The sequence below is a fragment of the Taudactylus pleione genome, unplaced genomic scaffold (genome assembly GCF_031769625.1).
Source record: "Taudactylus pleione unplaced genomic scaffold, aTauple2 ptg000117l, whole genome shotgun sequence".
NCBI classification, from domain to species: domain Eukaryota; kingdom Metazoa; phylum Chordata; class Amphibia; order Anura; family Myobatrachidae; genus Taudactylus; species Taudactylus pleione.
In genome coordinates this window covers 1,483,359-1,501,120 of record NW_028284519.1, presented here as the reverse complement: position 1 = coordinate 1,501,120, position 17,762 = coordinate 1,483,359, and the positions used below count along the sequence as shown (strand labels likewise).

The 17,762-nt window shown below is 42.7% G+C and overlaps 1 protein-coding gene across 5 annotated transcripts in view; it reads right to left on the bottom strand.

The window, feature by feature from the left end:
- Window positions 1-17,762, bottom strand: part of LPCAT2 (lysophosphatidylcholine acyltransferase 2) — a 167,482-nt gene that overhangs the window by 58,264 nt on the left and 91,456 nt on the right. For all 5 annotated transcript variants that reach the window (XM_088471843.1, XM_088471848.1, XM_088471849.1 and 2 more), the window contains 4 exons: window positions 17,112-17,170; window positions 16,124-16,158; window positions 9,089-9,143; window positions 8,667-8,749 (listed from right to left, as the gene is read on the bottom strand). In XM_088471843.1, the coding sequence (XP_088327969.1) occupies window positions 8,667-8,749; window positions 9,089-9,143; window positions 16,124-16,158; window positions 17,112-17,170 (232 nt within the window). The remainder of the gene's footprint in view (window positions 1-8,666; window positions 8,750-9,088; window positions 9,144-16,123; window positions 16,159-17,111; window positions 17,171-17,762) is intronic.

The window sequence follows — 17,762 nt, the reverse complement described above, 5'->3', positions numbered from 1 at the left end:
ATAAAAGCAGGACTGAGGCCATGATGGGGATAAAAGCAGGACTGAGGCCATGATGGGGATAAAAGCAGGACTGAGGCCATGATGGGGATAAAAGCAGGACTGAGGCCATGATGGGGATAAAAGCAGGACTGAGGCCATGATGGGTATAAAAGCAGAACTTGAGGGCATGATGCTGTCAATGTTAATTAAAATAAGCCCTACCCCAAAAATAACCCTATGGAGTTTTTTTGGACCCAAATAAAAAATAAGACAGTGTCTTATTATCGGGGAAACACGGTAGATGCTGGGGTATCGTAACCAATATAGTAACAAAGTGACTATTGGCTTAAGTTGCAATATTTACAAGGAACAATTGATTACAGTTTCCATTTTTAAGAGGATATATTTCTAATGCTAAACACCATTGGCTGCTGCAGTAGAAACAGAGCAATTCGTGTGTATATATTATATATATATATATATATATATATATATATATACACACACACACAGTATATATACAGTATATATACACACTACAGAACTTCAGAATAATTTTTCAACACTGTTGCTGGGGACATTTTATTTAATTTTATACTATATATTTTTTTATTTTTTTATATCCTATGTAGATTCGCATGTGGATCATGTTCATTATCACGTTTACTAACAGATGCACTGCACAAGTATATACATGTTAGATTTACAAGTATCAAAATATAACTATATGTAGAATAAATGTTATCCATTTTATGCATATGGGGATATTTTTAGGTAATTTATTATCGGTGTTTCTTTCCCCATCAGCGCTGTCTATCTCATATATATATATATATATATATATATATATATATATATATATTAGGGGTGTGCACCGGCCACTTTTCGTGTTTTGTGTTTTGGTTTTGGATCTGGATCTTTCTTCGTGTTTTGGATCTGGATTGGTTTTGCCAAAACCACCCTTCCGTGTTTTGGGTTCTGGGTTTTGTGTTTTGGATCTGTATTTTTTTTTTAAAAAGCATAAAAACAGCTAAAATCACAGAATTTGTTGGTTTCTCTGCTCCTATGCTATTATTAACCTCAATAACCTTAATTTCCACTCATTTCCAGTCTATTCTGAACACCTCACACCTCAGAATTGTGTTTTCATGTCCAAAAGGTTGCACCGAGGTAGCTGGATGACTATGCTAAGCGACACGAGTGGGTGGCACAAACACGTGACCCATCTAGGAGTGACACTGCAGTGGCAGACAGGATGGCAGTTAGAAAAACTAGGCCCCAAACTGTACATAATGCAAAGAAAAAAAAGAAGTGCAAGATGGAATTGTCCTTGGGCCCTCCCACCCACCCTTATGTTGTATAAACAGGACATGCACACTTTAACAAATCAATCATTTCAGCGCCAGGGTCTGCCACACAACTGTGGCTGAAATGATTGGTTCGTTTGGGCCCCCACAAAACAAGCTGGCAATTAATGTGTCCCTGCACAAACTGGCTCTACGGAGGCAAGATGTCATCCTCATCCTCCTCATCCACCTATTCCTCACCCTCTTCAGTGTGTACATCCTCATCCTCACAAAGTATTAACTCGTCCCCACTTGAATCCACCACCACAGGTCCCTCTGTACCTTCTGGAGGCTGGTCTCCCTGGAAGAGCTGATAATTCATTTTGATGAACATCATCTTCTCCACATTCTGTGGAAGCAACCTCCTACGCCTTTCGCTGACAAGGTTCCCGGCTGCACTAAACACTCTTTCGGAGTACACACTGGAGGGGGGGCAACTCAGGTAAAATAGAGCCAGCTTGTACAGGGGCCTCCAAATTGCCTCTTTTTCCTGCCAGTACAGGTACGGACTGTCTGACATGCCTACTTGGATGCTGTCACCGATGTAATCCTCCACCATTCTGTCAATGGTGACAGTATCATATGCAGTGACAGTAGACATGTCAGAAATTGTTGCCAGGTCCTTCAGTCCGGACCAGATGTCCAAACTTGGTCCTGCCTGCCCTGCATCACCGCCAGCGGGTTGCTTAGGATACCTAAGTTTTTTCCTGGCAGCCCCAGTTGCGGGAGAAAATGAAGAAGGAGCCGTTGACGTGTCACGTTCCGCTTCAGCTGACAGTGTGTTCACCAGCAGGTCTTTGCACCTCTGCAGGCTTGTGTCGGCCGGAAAAGAGAGACACCACATAGGCTTTAAACCTAGGATCAAGCACGGTGGCCAAAATGTAGTGGTCTGATTTCAACAGATTGACCACCCTGGAATCCTGGCAAAGCGAATGAAGGGCTTCATCCACAAGTCCCACATGCCGAGCGGAATCGCTCCGTCTTAGCTCCTCCTTCACTTTCTCCAGCTGCTTCTGCAAAAGCCTGATGAGGGGAATGACCTGACTCAAGCTGGCTGTGTCTGAACTGACTTCACGTGTGGCAAGTTCGAAGGGCTGGAGAACCTTGCACAACACGGAAATCATTCTCCACTGCGCTTGAGTCAGGTGCATACCCCCTCCTTTGCCTATGTCATAGGTGGATGTATAGGCTTGTATGGCCTTTTGCTGCTCCTCCATCCTCTGAAGCATATAGAGGGTTGAGTTCCACCGCGTCACAACCTCTTGCTTCAGGTGATGGCGGGGCAGGTTCAAGAGTGTTTGCTGGCGCTCCAGTCTTCGGCACGCAGTCGCTGAATGGCGAAAGTGGCCAGAAATTTTTCGGGACACCCAAAGCGTCTCCTGCACGCCCCTGTCGCTTTTCAGAAAATTCTGCACCACCAAGTTTATTGTGTGAGCAAAACATGGGACGTGCTGGAATTTGCCCAGATGTAATGCCCGCACAATATTGGTGGCGTTGTCAGATATCACAAATCCCCAGGAGAGTCTAAGTGGGGTAAGCCACTGGGCGATGATTTCCCTCAGTTTCTCTAAGAGGTTGTCGGCGGTGTGCCTCTTACTGAAACCGGTGATACACAGCGTAGCCTGCCTTGTAACGAGCTGGCGTTTCTGAGATGCTGCTACTGGTGACGCTGCTGCTGTTGCTGCGTAAGGTGATACATCTACCCAGTGGGCTGTCACAGTCATATAGTCCTTAGTCTGCCCTGTTCCACTTGTCCACATGTCCGTGGTTAAGTGGACATTGTGTACAACGGCATTTTTCAGGACACTGAGGACACTTTTTCTGACGTTTCTGTACAGTCTCGGTATCGCCTGCCTAGTGAAGTGGAATCTAGACGGGATTTGGAACCGGGGACACACTACCTCCATCAATTGTCTAAATCCCACTGCACTAATGGCGGATACCGGACGCACGTCTAACACCAACATAGCAGTCAAGGCCTCAGTTATACGTTTTGCTTCAGGATGACTGCTGTCGTACTTCATCCTCCTCGCTAAGGACTGTTGGAGGGTCAATTGTTTAGTAAAAGTAGTGGTGTTCCTACTTCCTCTCTGGGATGATGAACGACTCCCAGCAGCAGCAACAGCAGCAGCGGCAGCAGTAGGCGTAGCAATGCAGGATCCTCCAGAGGAATCCCGGATAGGAGAGTCAGTCATGCCAGTGACATGGCCTGCAGGACTACTTCCGATCCTGACTAAGGAGGAAATTGACGAGGAGGGAGTTGACGGTGTGGTTTGCAGGCGCTTGGATACAACAGGACAACGGGATTTAGGTGTCCCTGGACTGCTTACGGTCTTAGCCAAAGTTTCTGAACTTGACAGTAACTTTTTATGAACGCGCTGCAGGTGCCGTATAAGGGAGGATGTTCCTAGGTGGTTGACGTCCCTACCCCTACTTATTTCACCTTTACATATGGTACATATGGCAAGACAGTTGTTGTCCGGATTTGGATAGAAATATTGCCAGACCAAAGAGGTGGAATGTTTGGTCTTCTGCCCAGGCATGACCGTGATGGGCTTTTTCATCCCACGGACAACAACTGTCTCCCCCGGAGCCTGATTTAAACAAACCACATCACCATCAGAATCCTCCTCGCCAACTTCCTCCTCAGCGCCAGCTACACCAGTATCCTCATCCTGTTGTACTTCAACAGTGACATCTTCAATTTGCATATCAGCAAGTGGACTGTGGGTGCTCCTTTCAGCACTTGCAGGGGGCGTGCAAATGGTGGAAAGAGCCACCTCTTCCCGTCCAGTGCTGGGAAGGTCAGGCATCGCAACCACCACCACACTTGGACTCTCCTTGGGGATTTGTGATATCTTCTTAGAAAGCACAGTTCTTCGCTGTGCTTTTGCCAGCTTAACTCTTTTGATTTTTTTAGTGGGAGGAGGGCTTCCATCGTCATGTGAAGCTGAACCACTAGTCATGAACATACTAGGGATCGACCTTAGCCGTTCCTTGCCACTCCGTGTCGTAAATGGCATATTGGCAAGTTTACGTTTCTCTTCAGCTGATTTAAATGTCTTTTTCAAGGTCATTTTCCTGAACTTTGCCATTTGGGATTGTATGTGCCCTCTACTATGACATTGGGCATCGGCCTTGGCAGACGACGTTGATGGCATGTTATCGTCTATGTCATGACTAGTGGCAGCAGCTTCAGCACTAGGAGGAAGTGGTTCTTGATCTTTCTCTATTTTATTTTTATCGGAGAAAGTTTGGTCCTCCATTTATGTTATATCGATTTGATATATACGTGCGGCTAAACACAGAAAATAATTTTTTTTTTGGTTTGGACTGGAGTGTACTTTGGGGGTTACAGCACCCTTTAACGGTCAAGCCAGCCGGCCCTTTACTTATGACACAGGCGCACGCTTGGCACTACTTTGTTGATGCACGTGCGGCTACTGCGCACACAATTCACAAACACAGAAAATAATTTTTTTTTTGGTTTGGACTGGAGTGTACTTTCGGGGGTTACAGCACCCTTAACGGTCAAGCCAGCCGGCCCTTTACTTATGACACAGGTGCACGCTTGGCACTACTTTGTTGATGCACGTGCGGCTACTGCGCACACAATTCACAAACACAGAAAATAATTTTTTTTTTGGTTTGGACTGGAGTGTACTTTGGGGGTTACAGCACCCTTTAACGGTCAAGCCAGCCGGCCCTTTACTTATGACACAGGCGCACGCTTGGCACTACTTTGTTGATGCACGTGCGGCTACTGCGCACACAATTCACAAACACAGAAAATAATTTTTTTTTTGGTTTGGACTGGAGTGTACTTTCGGGGGTTACAGCACCCTTAACGGTCAAGCCAGCCGGCCCTTTACTTATGACACAGGTGCACGCTTGGCACTACTTTGTTGATGCACGTGCGGCTACTGCGCACACAATTCACAAACACAGAAAATAATTTTTTTTTGGTTTGGACTGGAGTGTACTTTCGGGGGTTACAGCACCCTTTAACGGTCAAGCCAGCCGGCCCTTTACTTATGACACAGGCGCACGCTTGGCACTACTTTGTTGATGCACGTGCGGCTACTGCGCACACAATTCACAAACACAGAAAATATATTATTTTTTTAGCACTTGGGGGGAGCACCCCTGATGGACAGAGCACCCCCTGGACAACACTACAGCACTCCTTTAGGACTGGGACACTGCACAGGACTTTGGAGTGGACACAGCCCCTATGGAGAACTGACTGCACAACACAGTCCAGCCAGCCCCTATGGACTTTGAAGTAGTGGACACAGCCCCTATTAACAACAGCAGCACAGCACAACACAGCCAGCCCCTATGGACTTTGAAGTAGTGGACAACAGCAGCACTACACTACACTACACTACACAGCCCTAACTCCCACCCTCCCTCTTCACTGTCCACAGCCGAGTGAGAAAATGGCGCCGACGCGGGTACCTTATATAGGATCCAAAACCCGCGAGACTCGGAAGGCGGGATGATGACGTTTTGCCTCGATTTCAGATCCGAGTCAGGCGGGAAAAGTCGAGCCTGACTCGGATCGGACTCGGATCGGGGGGGCTCGGGGGGGTTCGGATTTCAGAAATCCGAACCCGCTCACCATTAATATATATACACATACACACACACACACATATAGAGAGCGCCTCCTAGTGCAGTATTGTATAATGAATTTCAATCACCACCAATCACCTCTATGTGGATGGGGGTGTACCTTGAAAAGTGGAAACACCACTTTTTAACAACACGAATGACCTTACTAGTCCGCAATCTCAGGATCCTATGAACAATCCAATATCATAACTTCATCATGATGAAAAATAGAAAGAGAGAGAGAACCATAGTGTAATACTACACAAACAAGTTTAATTCACAAAAAAGGCAAAAAATAAAATGCACATACATATAAAAAGACAATTAAGGCTTATCTGTCCATCTGCAACATCACAGTGTCGCCATCAAAGGCTATCACCTGTCAGAGTGCCTGTACCTCAACGCGTTTCGTCCGTGAGGTACAGGCACTCTGACAGGTGATATTCACTTTTCAAGGTACATCCCATTCCACAAAGAGGTGATTGCACCTGGTGGTGGTTAAAATTCATTATACAATACTGCACTAGGAGGCGCTCTCTTCTCAACTCTTTATTTTATAGGATTATATGCTGTCGGAACAACAGTCTTTGGGAGAAGAAGCAGCCACCCTTGAGATTTGGGGAGTGCGTCTGTCAAGGATTATTAACACATTAATCTGACTGAATATAGACTAAGCGCCGTTGCCACTTTTTCTTTTTATATATATATATATATTTTATTTTTTTATTACACATGCACATACATACATACACCAACCAGCATTTAACTTCGTCTCAGACGCAGGCTGATTTTAGATGCAGCTGTGTTGTTTTAATATTATTACCGTTGACATTATGACTGTCTACATTTTTGTTGTCAACCTTTTGCTTTGTCTATTTTTATTTTAAATGTCGACATTTTTGACTGTGTCTACATTTAACTGTCTGAATTTTGTCTGTCAACATTTTTCTTCAGTATTGACATTTTGACTGTCTATATTCTAACTGACGACCTTTGGACCTTGTCGAACCTTATATCCATGTAAACCTTTTGGTTGTCTAATTTTTGACTGTGTCTACATTAGGACAGTCAACATTTTGGTGTTTAAGTTTTGACTATTTAAGTTTTGACTGTTTTTGATCTTACTACATCCCAAATACGTTCTTAATGTCGACACCAGATATATCGACATGATCTAAAAACTGACATTTAGAATGTCAACAATTACAGAATGTCAATATGACATAACATCGACACTGAATGTTGACAGACAATTTTTTTTTAATGATTTTAGGGTTAGGATTAAATTTCGGAATAGGCTGCAATTAGGATAAGGGTTATGCTGTAGTTAGGGTTACGGGTCGGTATAGGGGTAGGGTTAGCTTAACTCATCTAGCCAATGGACATCCGCACGGTTTACATGCCGAGTCTCGACATTCACAATTTGAACATTCTGGCAATGTCGACTTTATGATCGTCTACAGTTTAAAATATCAACCTCCCGTCCATGTCGACATTCTGAATGTCAACATTCAGAACATATTAACATTCTGGTGTTGACATTCTGGATGTCAGCATTTTGTACCACACCCTTAAGCACTTACAGTGTGCTCCAGATAGAGGGGAGAATCAAATATCTTATGCTGTTTTGGCATCAGATTTATAATGAGCCTTGGAGCAGTTGGCTTTCTGTAAATTGTACCTGAACAAGAAGGCAAAAAACGAAATCAGGGAATGGACGTTGGGACTTTGAAATGGTTATACTCAGTGGCGGCTCCAGAGGTGGGGCTGCTGCACAGTCCAAAATTCAAATAGGGGAAACATACCAACTGCCAATTCAAATGCTGCCAAACATAGATGGCTGGGACTCACTGGCAGTTGGTGTGGCTCCCCTATTTGAATTTTGAACTGTGGTTCAGCCCCACCCCTGGAGCCGCCACTGGTTATTCTGTATCTTGTGAGTGACAACCTCAAAATGTAAAGTGATTATGTGCAAAACCAACTGAAATTCTCTTGTATCTTTGGGTAATAACAACATGTGTGATAATAAGGGGCATATTTATACTTTTTGTCAGGGGATTGGTGTGATTCAGCATAGCCCTGCCAACTCCTGCACTTTTATTGGTGGATATTTGCAGACATTTATGTAGTCTGCAAATATCCAACAGTGTAGCCCTCCCATTACTCAGCGCCATCCACCACTCATTGTGATATGGCAGTGGATGATGCGCAGATACTCAGATTATGGCCAAAACATAAACGGAGCAGCCTGGTAGGATCCTTTGTTGCCTCTTGGCTCTAGGTCCATCTATACAGTAACAGTGGTGTCACTAGGGGTGTGGACAGCATTGAGTGACACCATCCAAGCAGTGACACCAAAATAACAGCTGCTGTGCTATTTTGGTGTCACCGAGCACCTATGATGGATAACACGCACATGCCAGTAGATAGGCAGGGGGCTGCCAAGTGGTGTCACACAAACACGCCCCCAAAACATCATGAGCCATGGAGCGTGGCTTTGTTGGCCTTCAACTTGCGCAGAGGATCATAGGAGGTGCTACAAGGTAAGTAGAGCACTGGATGTCACCATCCCCTTGTGATGCCACTGCATCTATGTAGTGTGATGAGTGCTCCTATATGGGGACACCAATACTGCAGATAAAGAGATAAACCCAATTTACCTTTTCTCCAAAAAATAAACTTAAAAAAGTTTAACTCAATGGGCAATGTTATTTCTGTACATACTGTGCCATGATATTCCGAACATTGTTTGCATAAAGAAAATAATCTTTCTTCTCCTCTTCAGAAGGAACATAAACAGGGAGAAACTAGAGGGGAGAAGAAAAAAAAAAAAGATACCCATATTAAGTAACAGGGATGACAGGGCTTATGTAATAGGTTGTGAGCTGCAGCCACTCCGGAAACTCCTGCAAGTCTACCTGTATTTTTAAAGAGGCAATCATTCTAAAGGCAAAACCAGCCTGGTCTTCCTTTTAAAATGATTGCTGCTTTAAAAATACAGGAAGACTCGCTGGAGTACCCACAGCGGCTACTGCTCGCAACCTGTTACATAAACCTTGACATCTGTTCTAGAAAGCAAAACTGAAAACATTGCATTTTTTCCATAATGTCTCTGCATTGAGACTAATTATGTATGAATTCCTTACCTCTATTTCCACATTGGTGCAGACCTGACACACAGTCATAAATAGGAGTTTTGCACTGAAAATGATAAATAAAACTCTCAAATATATGTAAATGTGAAATAACATTTTGTAAAAAATCTTGGAGCAATTTCATTAAAGAGTCACTACACAAATGAAGTCAGTATGTAATATTTGCCAGCATGCAGTATTATATTTATTTTATCATGCCATATTTACAGACATTTATTTTGACTATAACATTGTTTTTTGCTAGAATTGCATCCAACATGGAGAAAGAACAATATTACAGAGCAGTTTATCATCAGGCCAGAGGAAACTATGTTGCTCAGTCACTATTTTTTGTATTATTTAAGGTGTGGTTCACTAAGGTCAGAGTGTACGCAGATCACACAGCAGCAGTGTCTTTGGACGCAGCTGCAGAGTGTAAATATTCTAATGCTGCAGGAGGAGTCGGAAGGAGATAGACGCCTCCTTACAGCAACGCAGATTCGAGTGCTGGATCCGAAGACGCAGCAACAGATCACATCATGATCATCGGTCGCGGTGGTTGGAGCTTCAGGCCATATGAGAATGCCAAAGGCTACTCAGAATGGCCATCTTACCTGCATTGCCGAGGCCAGGAAATCGGTGTCTTCCGATGCAGAGCCTGGCCTCGGCACTCCCTGAAAACAGGGGGCGACACTTTACACCTCCCCCCCCCAATTTCAAGAACGCAGGCTGGCGCCACCCTATTCCCACGCCCAAATGGGCGCAGACTGTCAATCAGTCTGCGGCTGTCAGGCACTGCGCAGTTCACCAAACATTGGGTTAGTAGTACGTAAACCATCGGGTTTACGTACTAACCTGAACCAGGCCCTATTTTCAATCTTCAGCTCCTGCTTATTCAGGATGCCCTCACTTAATTAGCCTATCAGATAATAACAATGTTTACAACAGCACGTACTATTTTAGGAGTTGATCCTGTGGTAGGCAGTGGAATGTCCACTCATATGAACGCAAAAAGCTACAGACTTAAGGTTAGATTCTGGAATACTTCCAAATAATCCTTATTTTGGCAGGACTGTCCCAATTCGTGGACTTAAAAAAGCGTGGCTTGGTGATATGGGTGTGGTTTGGATGTATTATGGGACGGACTTGTTTGTATCACAATTTTTCTTTTGAAGGTATGATAATGTGAGCCTGATGTGAAACAGATGGTATGATGAAAGTTAAGTGTTAAAAGTACACTTAGGGGACTATTTATTAAAAAAAAGTGATGGGGTCATGCTAATTATCATGCCTTTTTTTATTTTTAGTGATGACAGTATTTACCAATGAGTCCCCTACAAGAATCTGTCCAGGCGAATAGATCAGTGAAGGTGAAGTCATATCAATCGCTATCACTACAGTTTCTGACACTGTACATACATGGCCATAAAGTCACACATGCACAGCACCTTTTCATTAAACAAGCCCAATTGCTAGCAAAAGCAAACTTTTTTCATCAGCATTAGTCCTTTCACCCTTAGATAAATCATCCTCAAAAGTATCTTTACGAAATCCAGAGGAAAAGTTTGGACTTTCTTATAGATACACATCACAACATTAGTGACCTCCATATACCACAGACATCATTAGTGACCACCATATATTATAGAATGTATTAGTGACCACCATATATTACAGACAGAATTAGCGAAGACCATATAATACAGACAGCATTAGGGGCTGCTATGCACTACAGACATCATTAGTGACAACCATTTATAGACTGTATTAGTGACCATCATGTACAACAGACAGCATCAGTGACCGCAGCAGCGATTGCCATATAATACTGACAGCATTAGTGACCTCCATATACCACAGACATCATTAGTGGCCACCATATATTACAGACTGTTAGTGACCACCATATACTACAGACAGCATTAGTGAACACCATATAATACAGACAGCATTAGTGACTACCATATTCTACAGACAGCATTAGTCTCAGCCATATAATACAGACATTAGTGACAGCAATATACTACAGACAGCATTAGTTACGGTCTTATAATGTAGACAGCATCCTAATCAGATCCTAATCCTAATCAGATTACGCAGTCTCATTAAAAAAATAACAAAACGTAATCCTAATTAACCCAATTACATCATTAACCCCTTAGGGGGGAATTCAATTAGCTGCGATAAGTCGCTTTTCTGCGAAAAATTGCTTATAGTGTGAATTTGTACTTATCGCACAATCCTGTTAGCTGCAGTTTTCGCAGGTGCGAATTCTCCATACCAAAAAGTTGCCATATGTTTTCACCGCCTCATGAGCAGGTGATAAGTTGAGCAAAACCCCCATTTTTGGCTAAAAATGTCGGGACTTGGTTCAGAACCACTAGGACACTCTCCTTAATGACTAATCAGACAAAAATAATATTTTAATTAGCTTAAATTGGCCAATAATGACATATCATTTTTGGGGTGATAAAGTACAAAGTGCAGGAAAATGGGTTAATTGGTGTGGGACAGGTATATGGGGGTGCTATATGAGTGGGACAGGTGTTTTTAAGATATAATAGAATTGCGTCATATTGGCCCCTGCCCATGGACTCATGATTAACATAATTTTATGCCACAAAGGCCGGTGCATAATGACACAAAGCATCTGGCCTCACCCGCATCATACGTCATCTGAATCTCCTCTCTGGGCTTCTCCAGGAGAGGAGACAACAAATGAGGGCAAGTATGCTTTAGCTGCCCTAGTAACATTTTATTGATAAATTGTGATGGAATGGGAATTTTATTGCTGCAGCAAGTGGCAATAAACAAATGATCCTTATTGGCAGAAATAGCCAATGTCTCTAAACAGTAAACCACTTTTGAAGGATGAGAAACTGCTTGTGTGCTTGCCCGCCTGGACAAAATTTGCCAGCCAGCCCCTGGGTCGGGACCTACCTCCAGTGGGGGTGGATGGACTGTGTCTGGTCTGGCAGCCAGTGGGAGCTGTGAGCGGAGGGAGCTGTACCTCACTTTCAGGTACACTTTAATTGGCTATTTGTTTCTTGGTTTCAATTGTTATTTTAAAGACGTGAAATATTGGGTAAGGTCACAGAGACACACGGCATCCCTACAGACTATGGATTATCCCAATGTTCCAGATTATCATCATGATTCCAACCATTGAAATTCAGGTACAGTATTGGTTAAAATTATCAAAATGGCCAATAAATAAAGCAAAATGCCATAATGTATGTTACTCACTTGTATTTTTGCTTTCATATCTGCAAAACCTTCAGTACTATCAGTTGAAATTGGCTCCCTGCTGGCACGTTTATTCTGTCGCTAGTTTGTGTCTCTGATAAACTAGTGATTTATTTGTGATTATGTTTGTGACATTTCATTGATCCATATGATCATTTGTGTCTATAATGGCATTAACTTTTGTGCTTGTATGATGTGTACATCATTCATTTATTCTGTCGTATTATCATAATCATGTTTTAAGAGTGCTGTTAAAAAATATTGGTATTTTACAGTACATATAAGCATCCAGAAAAGTTATTTATTGATATTTGGGAGACTGAGAAAAACTCTGCGCTGTATCATTTTCTTGAGTGTCTAAAAAACAAAATCAGTCCACCTTTGTAATAGTAAATACAAAAAAAAACCTCATAAATAAACTTGTTCTTCCTTGTCTTCCTTTCTGAATTTCACACCCATAAACTGATCATCAGCACCTTCTTCTTCTTTTTTTATACATTTTTAAATGAATCGAAAAATAAAAAAACATTTACTGTAATTCTCTTCACAATAAACCAAAGTCAGTCCAAAACATCTTCTGGATGTAAAAATACTATACACTACAGGTTTCAATACACTCCCAGATTAGTTAATCTCTCTGTAAAAGATGAACTTGATACATGTTTTTTGCACAGACACGAGGCCAGCTGCTGTGACTCGCGTGTGCGGAATTCCCTGTGAAGCCACGCCCACTAACTACGAGGCCATGACGCCGTCAAATGGCGCCTTGTAGCCGGTGGCTTTAAGGGATGTGTTGCAGCCTGAAGTGCAAGTATGCTAACAGCCGGATAATATCTGATCCCTGAAATTAAACAAATTACGCCTGCAAAGTCACAAGGTGCTTGTAGTGATTTCAGATGCATGCCCAATGCGGTTTTGAAAACGATTTGTCAACACATACACAGTGGATGAATTCCGGTGTTCGCCTTGTATTGTGATACTATGAACACTTTTGAAAACGTGTAAAGTGGTCTCGTAAATGGCTCCCAGAAAGGATTTATCAATCCAAAAGCAATCTGCCATAGTAGGTTTGAGAAATGCAGGGCGTAGTTTGCATGAAATTGCTCGCCTGGAGAAGGTTTCTCTTGGTGACGTGCAGTGTACCCTCAAGAGATATGCCATAAACAACAGTGTACTGGACATCTTCGAGGATAACTTTGAGAGATCATAAAACAGGAGGACAAATTCATCAGAGTTTGTCCCAAATTAGACAGAATACAAACAGTTCATCAGATCCGTGCTGCTCTGATGGAAACGAGGAAGAAAAGCATGTCAATTGCGACAGTCAAACGGCACCTTGTAGCCTGTGGCTTTAAGGGATGTGTTGCAACCTGAATACTATTGCTTAGGCCCATGAATAAAAAGAAGACGTTTATTCTGGGCGAAAAGAAAAAAAAATCACAGGTGCACTACTCAGTGGAAGAAGGCTCTTTTTACAGACAAATCGAAATTTGTGGTGTTTGGGTCCAAGAGGCGCAAGTTTGTTCATCGTGCTACAGGCGAGCACATTCCCGCTTGCATTCAGCCCACAGTCAAGCGTAGAAGGTTCCATTATGGTCTGGGGATGTTTAAGAGGTGGCGCAGTTGGTGTCTTTCTAAAAATCTAAGGAATCATGGACTCCAAACACTACCACAACATCCTGGTGAACCATGCCATCCTTTTTGGTACCCACCTTATTGGTCGTGGTTTCACACTAACAGCAAGATAACGACCCAAAACAATGACAATGTCCCCGTTAGCAGCTGATCGGGTCACTGCAACAAGCCCGAGGTGGAGATGTTCCCCATAGCAACCTATCAGCTTCTAGGTATCATGTATCTAGTACATTCTATAAAATAGCTAGAATCTGATTAGTTGCTATGGGCAACCATAACTTTAGTAGATTTCATACATAATCTTTCTTTTATTCTGTAAAATCAGAGACTTGATGTGACTTCTAACATCCATAAAACATTACTGCAGGGAGTGCATTTATGCCTTATAATTTCATTGTTTTTCCTAATAAAACACTAAAGCGATGACATCAGAATATACTGAAATTATTCACAAGCATCTATGCATATATTAATTAGAGATGTGTGCGGACCCCAGTGTTTTGGTTTTGCCAAAACCACCTTCAAGTGTTTTGGATCTGGATTTATTTAAAAATGTTTTAAAACAGCTAAAATCATGTAATTTTGGACTGTTTTTGTTCGTACCGTATTATTAACTTCAACAACATTGATTTCCAGTCATTTCCAGTCAATTGTGACCACTTCACAGTCACAGCTCAAAATATTGTTTTCACCCATATTGGCCAAAGACTGCAGCGAGCACGTTGGCTAAACTTAGTGACAGAGCAGTGGCACAAACACATGGCAGATCAATAGAATATAACACATCTATAAAACATAGTGGTACTGCAGTGGCAGATAGAATGGCAGTTTAATATAAACTATACAATGCTATAGAATGTGTTCACTAATCAAGAACTAGATCAGTGGCCCAAGGCCAGCACAGGTAAATGGAGGTGGAGTATTTAGAAGCCAGGTAAAGCATTGATTGATTACAGTGTTCATATAACTATAAAAAAAACTAATCTAGAGAAATGTAAAACACTATTACAAAACAAGCATTCAAAATCCCAATGAGATTGATTACACTACTAATGTATATAACTATAAGAAAAAACTGACAAATAGAACAAACTATTAAAAACAAGCATCCAAAATTCCAATGAGATTGATTCATTGATTACAGTACACACACACACATATATATGAGAAAGACAAAAAGGTGAGCCTTATGGTGTAGTAATTTATGGGAACTTATTACAAGAATAATCCAATATGCGTACCCCAAATTGGTGTATAAACAGTCACGTAGTCGGTATCTTTGTATGTATTTCCTTAGGTCACCATTCAACAGTCTTTTAGGATATGGATCATTCTCATCAATTGCAATGACACTTGCTCCTTTACTCATTAGATGCTCAACAACTGACTTACATCCATTGTGTGCTGCTATATGAAGTGACGTTTGGAAAGCATTGTTTGTTGCGTTGATAAGGCACCTTTGGTCTTTTATCTTATCACGGATCAATAGGGCACACCTTTCATGTCCCTTGCATATGTGAAGAGTCCTGTAGACAGCGTCTGCATCCACACCTCGACCTCAGTGCTGAGTGAGCATCCAATTAAGCTGTGTGGTGTAAGTCTCTCCGGATCTCCTGGGGTAATGGCAGGTGACTGTGGATAACAAATATGGGTCCGGTGTCCCAGCTCTGACTAGTTTCACACCGCTATTTGGGAGCTTTTACAAAGAGTCTCTTGTCGCTCAATCACAAGGAAGGAATGCAATATGAAACATGCAAGACCCGACACCGGGAAGATGATACTTTGCTTTGTTTTGGGATCTGAACTTGGTGGAAAGACCTGAGCTGGGACTCGGAATCACTTGGAACCCCCAAGTTCAGGTGTATTCCGTTTTCAGGGAAACAAACGCTTATCTAGAATATTAATAGTATGCGCTGTGTATACCTTATAAAATAAGACTCGTAATAACAACAATAATTTTAATATTATAATAATGTTAGTAACAACAGCGAAACTTTATATGAATTACATATATGTTTGTATACAGGAGTTCATTTATACTGATTAAATGTGAAATGGGAGAAGATTAAAATAAACAATCCATCTACAGCACCTATATTGCCATGCACAGAAATACCTACATAATAATTCAAATTATGGGGTTATATGTTAGATGATGGAACTTACACTGTGTATCCCTGCCATGTCCAAGTGACTGTGTCCTATAAAAGAAAGAAATATGAGAAGTAATCAGAAATTAATACATTTTCACTTTCCATAATTACAGTACAAGGGAAGATCAATTTCAGATTTTCCAGCAAAATGTAATGCCATCTGAATACATATATAGAAAAGCTATTGCAATGTACAGTAGTTACAAGGCTCTGATTATATATTTCTGGAGATAATGTTGGAAGCCTATAGACACAGTGTGTCACAGTATAGACACAGAGTGTCACAGACACTCAAACCCTATTTTTCTCTAAAGTAGAAAGGGCATTCAATGGAACAAATTATGTAGACTATGGGCCTGATTCAGACCCACTCGCGAGCGGCTGTCCGCTCGCAAGTGGGTCGATGGTGTGCACTGCGCATGCGCACGACGGAGGGAGGTCCGTCGTGCGCATGCGCGAGATGCGACGAGCGAAGGACTTTCCTTCGTTCGTTGTGTCTGATCAAAGGGGGCGTGCTGTCGATGTTGATTGACAGCACGCCCCTTTTGGTGGGCGTGCCGGGGGCGTGCCTGCCAGACGGAGGCATTCCCAAGGGAACGCCTACCCTCAGAAGCCGGCCCCACTGACATCACTAGTGATGTCAGTGGGAGTGATTTTGGCTCTGATAGAGCCAAAATCACTCCTGGCCTTGCGGTTGAGAAACTCAACCGCAGGCTTCTGCTCGCACTGGCGATGGTCGCGATGGTCAAGACCATCTCGACCATCATCCTGCACGCTCGTATAGGCTGTGGGTGGTGACCCACAGCTATACGAGCGTCCAGGAGGACGCTCCATATTTATGGAGGTGGGCCCTGATTCAGAGCGAGCGCTCTGGTCAGAGTGTCCGGCTCTGAATCAGGGCCTATATGCCCAATTAATCATGTATTACAATCAAATTGCTATAAATCTACAATGTTTTAGTTTCAATTTACATATGAATGTGTATTTATTTAAAAACATACCAAAGTGTTGGGATATCGAAGAATAACAGGTTGAACAGAGGCTGCAGAAAGGAATGCACCTAAAATATCAAGTGAACATGAGGTTATCAAAACAAATAAATACAAAATAATGGATTCATAATTGATTAAAAACTATGACTAGGTTTAGGCAGGGCCGTAGAAAGCTGTGACGAACCCAGGTACTTTCAGGGGGCGTAACCTAATGTAAGGAGGCACGGGCACTCCTCCTTATAGAACAACAAAATAGAAAAATATAGTATTTGGTGCAGTGCGTTCCACAGGAAGGGCGCATTGTTTGTACCCCTCAGCCAGGGGCCAATCCAGGGAGGGCAGGGGGAGGACGGGGACGATCAGTGTGATCACTTCACCCCCACACAGCCAGAGGAGACTGCTGCTGATCAACAACAGCCACAGGATGCTGCCACTGACAAGTAAGGGAGGGGCGGCAGACCTGGGCCCCTGCTGGGCCCCTCCATCAAGCCCGGGCAATAAGTACACGCGCACCCCTCCCGCACACCTGGGTTTAGGACAGTTATGCTGTGGCTGTGGGGCACTGCGACTGAGATTACAGATCAGGATCTGCACATGTGCAGTGTGAAATGTGCGCATATCAAAAAACAGCACAGACGGTGTAATGGTAGCATTACTGCC